Source organism: Electrophorus electricus, chromosome 17 (genome assembly GCF_041902795.1).
Source record: "Electrophorus electricus isolate QZ-2024a chromosome 17, ASM4190279v1, whole genome shotgun sequence".
NCBI classification, from domain to species: domain Eukaryota; kingdom Metazoa; phylum Chordata; class Actinopteri; order Gymnotiformes; family Gymnotidae; genus Electrophorus; species Electrophorus electricus.
This window is the reverse complement of record NC_137513.1, coordinates 6,902,322-6,915,529: the sequence shown is the minus strand read 5'-3', so window position 1 is coordinate 6,915,529 and position 13,208 is coordinate 6,902,322. Positions and strand designations below refer to the sequence as shown.

The 13,208-nt window shown below is 39.6% G+C and overlaps 2 protein-coding genes across 2 annotated transcripts; both read right to left on the bottom strand.

Moving 5' to 3' along the window:
- Positions 1-673: 673 nt before the first annotated feature.
- LOC113574720 (olfactory receptor 13D1-like) lies at positions 674-1,471 on the bottom strand. The gene has a single exon (XM_027005826.2). The coding sequence runs from the start codon at positions 1,469-1,471 to the stop codon at positions 674-676; it is 798 nt and encodes a 265-aa protein (XP_026861627.2).
- Positions 1,472-7,567: 6,096 nt separating this feature from the next.
- LOC113574716 (olfactory receptor 4B13-like) lies at positions 7,568-8,973 on the bottom strand. Its single transcript, XM_027005823.3, has one exon. It carries the CDS (start codon positions 8,971-8,973, stop codon positions 8,035-8,037), a length of 939 nt encoding a protein of 312 aa, XP_026861624.2. The 3' UTR covers positions 7,568-8,034.
- Positions 8,974-13,208: the final 4,235 nt, after the last annotated feature.

Here is a 13,208-nt window from a genome sequence, read left to right as displayed (position 1 = left end):
CAGCATTTACAGCATAAACATTCTAGCTGTCCACTGGCTTCCTTTGTTGTTTGTATGAAGCATATTCACATGTTTATAAAAGACACAGAGGTTCAAAGGCAATTGAATTCGAGGAATTACATAGCCAAAATTGCCATATTAAGCTATTTAAATAGTCCACCACTTTTTTCAGACCGGTAGAAGTTCCATTCTGATTGACATATGACATAGATGTGAACCATCACACAAGTGCGCCAGTGACTTGATGAAGTTGGACTAGGACATGTAAAACAAGCTTTCTTTTGATTCAGATTGCTTTTAATGAATCTGTAAAACGAAATGAACTTTTCTTTCTGGAAAGCTGATTTCTACTAATTCATATATTTACAACAGGTGATTCTGTTGGTCCCTGAATAATTAATAATAATAAAATGGAATCTGTTTACTGTTTATTCTGCTTATTCCTGTAGGTTCAGCAAATTGTATTAAGCAATTAAGAGAATTTCAAGGATTTGTGATATTTTTTGTAAAAGTTGTCTTAACAGTGAAAAGACACATCTTTAGGTTCAATGTTCTGATGCTGTTCTAATCTCCTCTCAAACTCAGAAAAAGTGCTTGGAATAGGAACATTCCTTACATGACATTAGCTTTAGCTCACTGCTTTGAATTTGTTGATGTACATTTTCACAAACTGTCATCGCAGCTGGGTCAGTTTCATTCCATATATTATAGGGTTTAGGAGAGGAGGCACAACAAGACACTCCATACCCAAGATATTGCGCAGAGCTTGCTGTGCTTGGCTTTTGCCATAGCGGGCAAACATGACATCAAAGATTAGAGAAACAGAGAAGTTTGTTAGGGTGATTAGGTGAGGAAGCCATGTCTGCATGAATTTAACCTTCCCTGTCTTGGACTGTAAATAAGCTCTAATTATGTAAATATATGACACAATGATAAATGTAATTTGGGAAACCTGAGAAAGTATTAAGAAATAGCCATAAACATTGTTCATAGTCACATCTGCACAAGATAGCTTAACAACCTCCCAGTTAGAGCAGTACAGCTTGTCAATGTCACTACCACACAAAGTCTGACTGGATGTCAGCACAGCCCCAATAGATGTTTGCAGTAAGGAGAAGATCCAACTAAAAGCTAGCACTTTCACAACCTTCTGGTGAGTCATAATGAAGAGATATTCCAAACGCTTACAAATTGCTAGATATCTGTCATATGCCATGACTGTTAGACATGTGAGTTCACAAAAAGTATATGATATAATGTGGGAGTCTCTTAAAAGATCAGCAAGGATCTTTGGATAGAAAGCAGAAACACCACATATTCCATTTACAAATAAACTGCATATAAACAGATACATAGATTCATGAAGTGATTTATCCAGAATAACAGTTATGACTAGTGTCAAATTCACAAACAGTGTTATATACAAGAAGACCAAATGCAAAGTAAACAAGCCTGTTTGTCGTTGTGTCATTCAATCCACGAAGTACAAACATTCCATTACGACCTGTTGGTACATTTAAATAGACAATTGGATTTGAAACAAACAAATAAACAACCAAACACAAAAAATAATAATGACCACAACAGAATAAACAAAAAAAAAGAATACTCAATTTTTTTCCCTGGATGGATATTTTTACATTATTTACAATATTTGCAATTGGCTGAGGTTCATTAATTAGACATTATGGTGCTGATGTTCTGATAGTCAATGACTCTTCATGCTTAGTATACTTACTTATATATGCAGATTTATGTGGTCTATTATGTTATGTTGACCAGTGATGACGTGTGTACTCCCTAAAGATGCACTAAATACTTTTAGTAACTTTATATGTGTAATGATGCATCTTCTATCAGTGGTGAATGTGAATTAACAAGTTAATAATTATTTTATAAATGAATCAAACATGCAGAATGGTACAATTTTCATACAAATGACACCTTTGTGTATTACTGAGCATGGTAACTAATTAATGTTTTTAATTTAATCTGTGATACTGTGAGATTAAATGGATCATTTATTTTATTTGATTAGAGTTAACAATTCCATATGCAGATGCAGTGGATGAAGATTTTGAAATGAAAAAGCTAAAGTACTCAGACTTGGTGGGAGAACACAGGTGGCAGGTGCCAGTAAAACCAGTACAGATAAGTGTTAGTGGCTTGTAAATGAACAAGCGTCACGGTTGGTCAGCCAGATAGCAGCGGAGACACACCCACTCCTGCTAAGGACACCTCACACCTGCCCTGTTCACAATCCCCTGACTACTGATTGCTTTCACCTGTTCCACATTCACTCCCTGCTCTATTTCAACCCACAGATCCCAGGAGATAGAGCTGCACATTAGTGGTCCTATTACATCAAGTTGAACAACATATAATCATTTGCCTAGAGGAAGACTAGCTCCTCTGTATTTTGTGTTTGAGGTTACGTGCTTCCATCGCAGACAAACCGATGGAAAATAAACCTCTTTGCTGACCCACCTCTTGCTTCCATTCACCAGCTGTCATCACAAGGTTATACAAAGTTATGCCTAAACTCATAAGTAGACAGGGAGAAAGGTACATATTCTCATTTAAATCATTACTGAGTTTTATTTAATGTCATATATTATGAATTTAATCAGTGGTAAGGACTAATTTCTGCACATACTGATACAGATGAATATATAGCCATTGCAGAAACAGAATCTCTCTGTTTCAATATCCTATCTCTCTAAAGAAGGGAATCCTATAGTTGATATGTTTCTGCAAATACATTACGTAAAGCCTAGTGCTTTTGTAGTATAATTAGAAGTGGGTAAACAACATCTAGGGGTCGTGTAGCCCACTTCAGAATAGTTAAGTCATTGAAATAACTGCTGAGCATTTTTTCTGAGCTGATTAACTTTGAGAGCTGCTACTCGCAAGTAGGTTTATCCAATATGTGTCCTTATTAAGCCATTCCTGAGGTATATGGGCCAATGTGCCTGGTGCTAAGTTTACCACCATCAATTGGCCTCTTGTAGGAGGCAATGGCATATTCCAGATTGCAGTGAGTCTCTTCCCAGACTCTCACTGTGCATAACCCAGCCCAGCACAGTAGTGCTACGTGAAGTCGGTGGGTCCCATGGATGCAGGGGGCACTGGTAACCCAGGATGCATATTCGGCCCATTGCAGGTAGATGCGCCAGCTCTTGGGATACTCCTGACAATGCAGCCTTTTACCCAGCTCTTGCTTTACCCTTTCCACTTGGGCATCAGCCTGTGGGTGGTATCCTGATGTCAAGCTCACTGTGATATTCAGCTTCTCCAGGAACTCCCTTCACACTCAAGATGTGAACTGGATGCCTCTCTCTGACACAATGTCCTCAGGCAACCCAAACAAGCAGAAGATGTGTTGATATGAGTGTGGTGGTTTCTCAGGCTGTAGGGAGAGCTGGAAGGGAGGATCAAACGTATCATCTTGAAAAAATAATCGACAACAGAAAGAATGGTGGTCTTACCCTCTGAGACTGGGAGATCCAATAGTGATAACTCCAGGGTCTCTCAGGTGTTGATAAAGGCAGCAGCTTCAGTGCAGGAGGACTACGCAGCACCTTGTTTGTAGTGCAGGTAGAACATGGCATCACCTCTCTACATCTTGCTGTATAGATGGCCACAAGCACCTTGCTGCTAGAAGCTGCCACATCTGGCTGGAGCTCAGATGTCCTGTCCCCAGGGAACTGTGGGTCAATGTGACATGTGAGTACTAGCACAAATAGTCAGTCAGAAGTACAACCTGGGTGAGGGTTAGCTTGCAATATTACCTGGTTGAGGTCTTATCTGATGACTCCCAAAAAGCAGGAAGAGAAGAAGGATGGGTTACTGGCTGGTGGGTGCCACCTTGGGGTAATACTGGCATGAGAGGGTGTCTGCCTTGATGTTCTTGGACCCAGATCATACTGTGATGGTGAAAATTAACCTGGAGAAGAACACCAACCAGCAGGCCTGGAGTTGAGGTGCTTGGTGGTCTGAAAGTACTGAAAGTACTGGAAGTTCTTCCAAGAGATGCTGGGCTCCAAACGCCTGTTTGATTTCCAGGAGCTCTCTGTCTCCAATGCAGTTTCTCTCAGCAGGTGACAATTTCCTGGAAAAAATGCAACAAGCTTTAGGTTGGGGCTAGTTTCAGAGCCCTGGGAAACACTCCTATGCCTACATCTGAGGTATCAACCCCTACAACAAAAGGCTTGGTGGGATCATGGTGCTACAGGACAGAGGTGGTGATAAATGTCTTTTTTTTAGCTCAATGAAAGCTTCTTTGGCTATGAGGGTCCACATAAGCCTACTCTGCTTGCCCACAAAGAGGCTAGTAAGAGCTTCACTTTGGAGCTGAAGAACTTTATGAAGCACCAAAAGAAATTCACACACCCCTAGAAGCACTGGAGGTTATGGCATAATTGGGTTCTGGGTCACTGTGTAACAGTCTTCACCTTACTACTTTGCATATGTATCCAGGAGTCCATTGTGAGGTAGCACAGAAAGCTAGCCTCACACAGGTGGAATTAATACTTCTCCAGCTTGATTCTGGAGAAACATGTGCAGGACCCTGTGTACATCATGGATGTGTTGGATGAGAGAAGCAGAATAGATCAAGATGTCTATGTAAGCGATGATGGAGCTACCCAAGAATTCCCATAGGACGTCATTGATGAACACCTGAAAAACAGAATGTAGTGTTGCTAGGCCATATGCCAAAACTAAGTACTCACGGTGGTCAGATTTGATACCATATGTAATCTTTCACTCTTCACCTTCCTTAATTCTAATGAGGTGAGTAATCTAAGGAGTATGGGTACATGCTGTGTAGATCTTACTTGGTGTAGGACCTATGCTTTGTTCTAGAGCTGCGGGAACAAGAGGCATTGGGTGCGGGTACTTCACCACAAAGGTGTTTAGGTAGTCTCATCTATGGAGGTAGAGGGTGGTAGGTAACCCTGGGCTAGGGCCTCACTGAGGTATTGCTCCTTGATAGCAGTTTCTTCTAGCAAAAGGGGATGCATCTTACACCATGCACCTGTAAGTGGGGAGCTGAGTAGGGCTGATGACCTCAGACAGGTCCTTGTAAGGTGCTGCGATAGATATGGTTTTACTGGCAATGGGAGACTCTATGGTTGTGGACCAGTGGGGTAGGACCAGGTGTTGTAGGCAATGGGATAGGCAATGGGGAACCATTAGAAGATTTGCTCCATAGCACATGAAATGAGGAGGTTGTGTGTGCATAACCTAAGAGACCTAATGTGAAATGGTGTATGGATCAAAAATATGCATCAAAAATAAAAATGAGAGTTGTTCATTATGGGTGGCTACTAACCCACAAACTGTAAAATAAGACCAATCAATTTTGTGAGCAGCCTGTCTCAGAAAGCATGGGACAAGCCAAGCTGTTCAGATTTACCCCCCCCCCCCCCCCCACACTTTTTTTTATGTCAGCAGGGCAGTCATTGGAATTATACAGATCCCAATCTGAGCATCTCCAGTCATGGCTTGAAAACTACCTTTGTGAAGATGCACAATCTTTTCCTTGCAAGCATCAGACCAGCTAACATTATGTCAAAGCCATGAGCTCAGCACAACAAATGGTCTACTGCTGGCTGCAAAGAGAAGTGTCACGGAATGCTCCCCTTCCCACTGTTCATGTGGTATGGCTGCGTGCAGTGGGAGTTAACTATCTTGTTTGTTACCACACCCCTGTTGTTAGCACTCACCTGCACCTGGTTTTTCTTGTCTGGATTGTATGTATGTATGTATTTAAACCCCTGTTGGTGTGTGCCTCATTGTCAGTTTTTGTTTCTTTTTATGATTCTGTTCATGTTCCTGTTTGTGACTCTGTGTTTGATGTTGCTTGTATTCACGCTTCTTGTTCCATGTGAGCACCACTGTATTTATTGTATCGTTTTGTGTCTAATAAACGTCTGTCTACATTGAGGGAGTCTGTGCGTCCTGCTCCTTGCCTTGCCACACTTGGGCTGTCACAACAAGCATAAATCATTACATCATCCCCAACCTCAGAAGTCAGATGAGCTGAAATTTATTTTTGATGGCATCATAATCAAAATATTGGCAAAAACCTGTATGTGTGTGCTAACCACTTTATGTCTGACTGATTTTACAACCTGTGTCAATACAATGCTGGTTGAGCAATGAAACTGTCTAAAAGAGGGATTAATATTGCCTGTCCATTGCAAAACTGCAGTCGAGTGAAGTACTAATTATCAATTATGCTAACACAATGGTGGTAGAGCTAGTGAAATTATGTTTATTCTATTCTATTCTATCTACAGAAACTAGCTGAAATTTTTAAAGCAGTAAAGCAGCTGTCATTTTCAAGACAGTTTAACTTCAAATATTTCTAATTTAATTATCATAAGATTTCTATTAATCTAAGCAGATGATGTTAAGTAATAGAAAACCAAAGACAGAGCTTAACAAAATTTATTTGCTAGAGTAAGTGAAGACTTGAATTCGGATTGAGGGTGTGTTGGTGCACATTCTGTGCAAGACTAAACCACTATTAGTAAACACCTCAGCCCTAGTTGCAGTTATAAGAATGTAAACAATAAAAAAATATCCTTGGGCAGCAGACTTATTGTTTGATAAATGACTCACCGAATGGAGCTTCAACTTACATAACCCAACAACAGGTGTGTTAAGAGTCTGTGTTTTCCTCTGTTCTATTCACATTCATGAAGACCATCTTCACATTGTAATTCCACCATTTGAAAAAATTTGAAAAAATCTTCAGCCTTTCCCATTTGCACTTATTTAAATGTCACATAACATGTACATGACATATTTTAACATTAACATGTATGGACATTTTACACATAACCTTGTCATTGTTGGCTTAAAATTGACCCAGTATTCAAAGAGTTGTTATGAAAAATCTTTCTTCAACAACATTGGGCCAGTGAAAAGGTTATGTAATAAAATACCAAGCTTTATAACAGCAAGCAAACATTGAAACCATGGCTGTATTGATAGGGTCAATATAGCCACCCGACACTGGACCAATGCTGGGTAAAGTCGCATTCATGGCCAACATTCCTCCCTTTATTACACTGTTCTGATTATTTAAGGGTTTATATGAAGAATTTATATTCTGATAAAGCTAACAATCCGATTGCTAAAGGATTATTAGCTTGCATGTAAATGTATCATTTCAGACCACAGCAATCATATTAACAGCCAGCACTGCTCCTATTTTAATAAAAGAAAATTTAATTTAATAAAATTCATTTCATATTAAGATCAATTAGATTATTCCACTTAGTTAAGTAGGAATATAAAGTATTTTTATTCTGATTGAGCCAATAGAACTAAAAGTTAAAACACTATGCCTATAAGATTAATGTTTATTTAATTCTGGCTGTTGCATTTTTATAAAGCTTTTATATTGTGTTTTAGCCAAGCCCATAACAGTAAAAATGTAAGCACTTTCACAGTTCATTTAACACTGCATATGGTCTTGTTTATTAGCCCCTTGAATTAAGGTAGTTTAAATATTAACACAGACAGAGAGCATATAGGACAATCATAAACATGCTACGCATTAAATGTCACATAAAAGTTCCTGTTAAAATCAGTGTAATCACTGCAACCTACATCATACTGTTCTGTCATGCAATTAAGGAAACTGCAAAGGTTTTCTAAAAAGAACTTCATATAGGCATTATATTTTAACTTTCTGTTATGTGTATAATATCATAGACATTATAACACTGAACAGAGAAACTTTTAAAACATTTTTTTTTATCAAAACAAAGGTGGAATTAGCCTATTACACAAACAAGGCCTGTTATGACCACTAGTTTAAAGATTAAATTTTCAATTTTAGGGTCCAAAGTCCTAGCATAAGAGTTCTTTAATGTTAAAGAGTCCAGCTTCTGGATTCAATTTTAAATATATGTGACAGCACATGAGTGACCTTAAGAAAATCATGACTGTGTTCTCTCCACTTTAAACTCAGAAAGGTGTGCTGGGATTAACGTAGAAGTTGTCCTGCTACCAACATCATCTTTGACTCACTGTGTTGAATTTCATTCTGTACATTTTCACAATCTGATGTCGCAATTTGGTTAGTTTTATTCCATATATTATGGGATTTAGGAGAGGAGGCACAACAAGAAACTCCATACCCAAGATATTGTGTAGAGCTTGCTGTGTTTGACTTTTACCAAAACGTGAATACATAATATCAAAGATGAGGGAAAGAGTGAAGTTTGTGAGGGCGATTAAATGGGGAAGACATGTCTGCATAAATTTTATCCTCCCCATCCTGGACTGTAAAGAAGCTCTGATTATGTGAATATATGACACAAGTATAAATGTTACTTGGAGAACATTAGAAAGTATTAGAAAGTTACCATACACATCCATTATAGTCACATCTTTGCAAGATAGCTTAACAACCTCCCAATTAGAGCAATATAGCTTGTCAATGTCATTACCACATAAAGGCATTCCAGCTGTCAGCACAACCCCAATGGCTGTTTGCAGTAAGGAGAAGAGCCAACTAAAAGTCAGCAGTTTCACAACCTTCTGGTGTGTCATAATGCACAGATATTCCAAAGGCTTACAAATAGCTACATATCTGTCATATGCCATGACTGTTAGACATGTGAGTTCACAAAAAGCATAACAGAAAATCAAATATATTTGTACCAGGCATGCTGTATATGATATAACATGGGAGTCTGATAAAAGATCAGCAAGGATCTTTGGATAGAAAGCAGAAGCACCACATATTCCATTTACGAATAAACTACATATAAACAGATACATAGGTTCATGAAGTGACTTATCCAGAATAACAGTTATGACTAGTGTTAAATTCACAAACAATGTCATAATATAGACAGCAAATCCAAATGCAAAGTAAATTTGTCTGTTTGTCATTGTGTCATTCAATCCATGCAGTACAAACATGAGCTCTTTGGAGGAATTTTCCATCACTCGTTCTCAGTACATTTGGATGCAATACCAGACAGCAAGCTTTTAAAATATAAGCATCATCTTCCCCCCTCCTTTCCCCCTCCCATTCCTGGTAGGAAAAATCTAAAGAAGATAAATATCTCTACATAAATTAAATCTTCATAAGTAGTTAATGTTCATTTACTGGAAATTGCAGTACAGAACTTCCCATAGTCAGTCAGTTTCCCTGCTTATTATATTTACATTTATGACATTTAGCTGACACTTTTATCCAAAGAAACATATAATTAGGACTGCGTATAACTTGAGCATTAAGGGCGTTGCTCAGGAGCAACTTGGCAGTGGTGGAGCTTGAACCAGCAACATTCCAATTAGAAGTCAAGTACCTTAACCACTGAGCTTTTAGGAGTTTAAGTCATAGATAGATAGATGCTAGTTCTCGTGGTCTTTGTGAATGTACAAGTTTAAAGTTACATGCCTAAACTAATCAGACATATAGATGCAATTTCTCATACAAATGACACCTTTGTGTATTACAGATCTTAATTTAGGGTGGTAGCTGATTGATGCTTTTAATTTAATCTATGATAAGAATTTATTACTGGCACACAATAGCTATATTGACACATTTGAATATAAAACATATGCACAACTAGTGGAGATTTTAAGATCTTTGGCACACTGTTGTAGCTCAAGTAAAAATGCTTTTGACTTTAAATTCCTGCATTTATATCAAATCAAATCAAATGTATTTATATAGCCCTTTTTACAACAGATGTCACAAAGCAGCTTTACAAATGTCCAAGTTCAAGCCCCCATTGAGCAAGCCAAGGGTGCCAGTGGCAAGGAAAAACTCCCTTGAGCATGAGGAAGAAACCTTGATAGGAACCAAGACTCAAAGTGGGGGTAGAATGTTGATGGTTAGAATGTTGTTCTACATTCTCAATATTAGCTTCCTTCTTCTTATCTGTCATCTGAAGGCAGCACATTTTAACACTACATGTGAAGTCTGGAGCAGTACAACACATGCTCTCAAAGTGAATTCAGCATTCTGCAGGTGTAGTTTAACCTGGTATATTTCCTGGATGATTACTACATCTATGAACAAATGCCATCCGTGCCATTGCTCCAAGTTGAACTGCATAGAAATATACACTAGTCCAGAACACAGGACCTTCTTCTAGTATTTAATTTCTTGCTCCCACCACAGACAGGTCTGACCAATAAGTGAAAAGAACAATGTCACTGGTTTGTTTTGTTATTATCATCTATTTGCTGTACATCATCCAGCAAGTTTATTCAGCAATAAATGAAACCACGCTCCATTAAAACACCCTCTGCAGCTGATTTTAGGACATTACTGCAATGTTTTCATGAAAAGTGCAGATTCCCACAAATTGGTAAGGTTGCAAGATGATCTGAGGTAATCCATTGCACACAGTGAAATACACACAGTGGCTTGTCTGATATTGTGAAATTTTTGGGCTAAAATATGCAAACCCATAACATTGTTCAGTTGATACTAATTCAGTGGCCATTAACATTCATGAACTGTCAATTAATTTGTCAAATATGACAGTTTTTTGCTATTAAATATTTTTGTTAATAACGCTGGAGGAAAAGGAATGTTTAACTTTGCCTATTATTTTATTGTATTCATGAATCTTTCAAATGTTCTTTGTGAATAAGAAATTTTGTGTTCACCATTTGTGCTCAGCCACCCTGCATTCTATTTTGGATACAAACTGCAGAAGTATATCTCCATGGTTCTGAGATGATTTGGAATGAAATGGTTTTAGCTTTAACAGATACGGAGATACGGCGATGTGACTCATTGTTACCGTGCTGACAACTTGATTGGCCAATGGGACAATCAACTTCTCTTTAAATACCTGTGTTGTTTATGATTTGATGCCCCGTAGTCTTGGTCAGTAGTCTCCACGCAGCCATGGTAGATGCAGTTTTGTAGGGTTCTGAGTTTGTACAATCACTGGCACTTGTAGGCTCTCTTTGAGATAGGGTGTTATTAGTTTGAATGTACCCTTTTTTCTGTCCCAGGTTCTTTGAATAGGGGCTTAGGATTTAATTACTTTGCTGTCTAGTTAGGGTCTTAGATAGAGCCTTATGAGTGTATTTGATCTTTAGAGGCTTTATGCACAGGGCCTCATTTGGTTAGTTGTAATGCTTCCTGACTAGGAGCTTGTTACAGGAGTTGTTACAGACAGGGGGGTATATGTAATGCTTCTTCATTAGGAACTTTGATTGGTTACTGACAGCTTCAAAAGGAGTACAGAGAGTCATACATATGCTTGTCAGGAACATTGTGAGTAATGTTCTTTTCTTTTTTTGGTTGGATTTGTAAGGGTGGGTGCTGTATTTCTTTTTGCCTTTGATATATTTCTGTTTTTGTGATGTGGAATTAGGGTAAGAGTGATGTATGTGTGTGTGTGTGTAGTCATGGTTCCCTACTTATGAACAATTATATTGGTTTTATTGCAGAACTGAAAGCTGTGTTTTTCCACCCATGTCAGGGGAGTCTTTGTGGGCACTCCTTGCTACACCTGAGGCAAGGAATCTGAACTCTGGGGGATTATTCCCTGGAATTCCGGACTCAAGATGCAGGAGCTACTGTAGATGAAATGAGTCTGACTTGGTTAACGCATTCATCATTGGACTAAGGGCAGACCTGCAGGTGGAATTGGCATATAAGCAAGAAGCCAACTCGCTGAATGAGTCAGTACACCTTGCTATCACATATGACTGCCTCCTGCCGGAGTGACGCCAGCAAGTTCCACGAGGGCGACAACAGCGGGAGAATGCACCTGCGGTGGCGCAAGCAGGAGCACCGGTGGAGTCCATGCAGCTAGGTATGGCCAGAGTAAAAGGCATGTCGGGGAACCGAGGGGAGCACTGCAATTTGGTGAGTCGTTCCCCAACCCTGGCTATATGCATACTATCTGTAGTGATTGTACACCTGAGTCATTGACTCTCCACGTTGGCACTGGTTGACTCCGGTGCAGCAGGTAATGTAATGGACTGGGGCTTCACTAAGAAGCTGGTGTGATGGGTCGAGCAAAACAAATGCCTACAGATATAAGACAGCAGGTTGGTTTAATCGTTGTACAGGGGTTGTGCAATAATCCAGTGTGATGACAAAAGGAGAAGATAAAGGGATAATCAAAATTGTAGAGAGAGTAACAGATCGAGTCAGAAACCAGAAGATCAATCACAATATAACCAGGCAGATAATCAAAAAGGGGCAGGCAAAATACAACAATGAGGAATACTAATAAAAGGAATACTAATAAAAGGCTAATAATACGGTACACAAAATGACAATCCAAAATAATGCTCGGTATGCTTCTAGAAACTATAGGCAATACTTTGCAAAAACTTAAAGTTAGAAAAAGTCTTATATAATCCAATAATCAGGACATACAGGTGATTTCAATATTCTGGTGACACTGATCTGATGCGTCTGAATCGTTAAATGGGTGACGAAGGGGTTGCTGGGTATTGTAGTCTGTCAGGGGATTTGGCATCATGACAGCTGGGAATAGGAGCCATTACCCTCCCCACTCCATTAAGCATGCAGTTGCTCGACAGGGGACCCTTGGGGTCGGGGCTCATAACACATATTACTCCTTGTGTTCTCCTTGAGACTGAAGGGGAATATGCAGAGAGCGTGTTGCTTTCTACCTTTTCCCTTCCATCTCTCATCCAATTATGCTAGGGCTTCCATGGTTAAAGGCACATAATCCCCACATACAGTGGATGGAGAATCGGGTCCTTGAGTGGGCGGTCACCTGGGAGGGCAAATGCCTATCTTACCGGACGGTGTCCCTGCAGCCCACATCCATCAAGAGTCCCGAGGCCGATAACAACCTCACCATGCCCCAGGAATGCAACGACCTGGCACAGGTATTGAGTCCTACGAGAGCAACACAGCTGCCTTCACAGTTGACTGGGACTGCGCCATCACACTGAAGGAGGGTGTGGTTCCTCCCCGATGTAGGGTTTACCCTCTCACCCAAGAGGAAGAAAGAGCGATGGGACAATATATTAAAGAGGCCCTTCAGCAAGGTTTCATTCCACCCTCCACCTCTCTGGTGTCTGCAAGTGTCTTCTTCGTCAAGAAGAGGGACGGAGAATTGAGGCCGTACGTGGACTATAGGGGACTCAATGGCCTGTTGGTAGAATATCCATACCCCCTCCCACTTGTCCCTGCAGGACTTGAGCAATTAAGTGGAGCC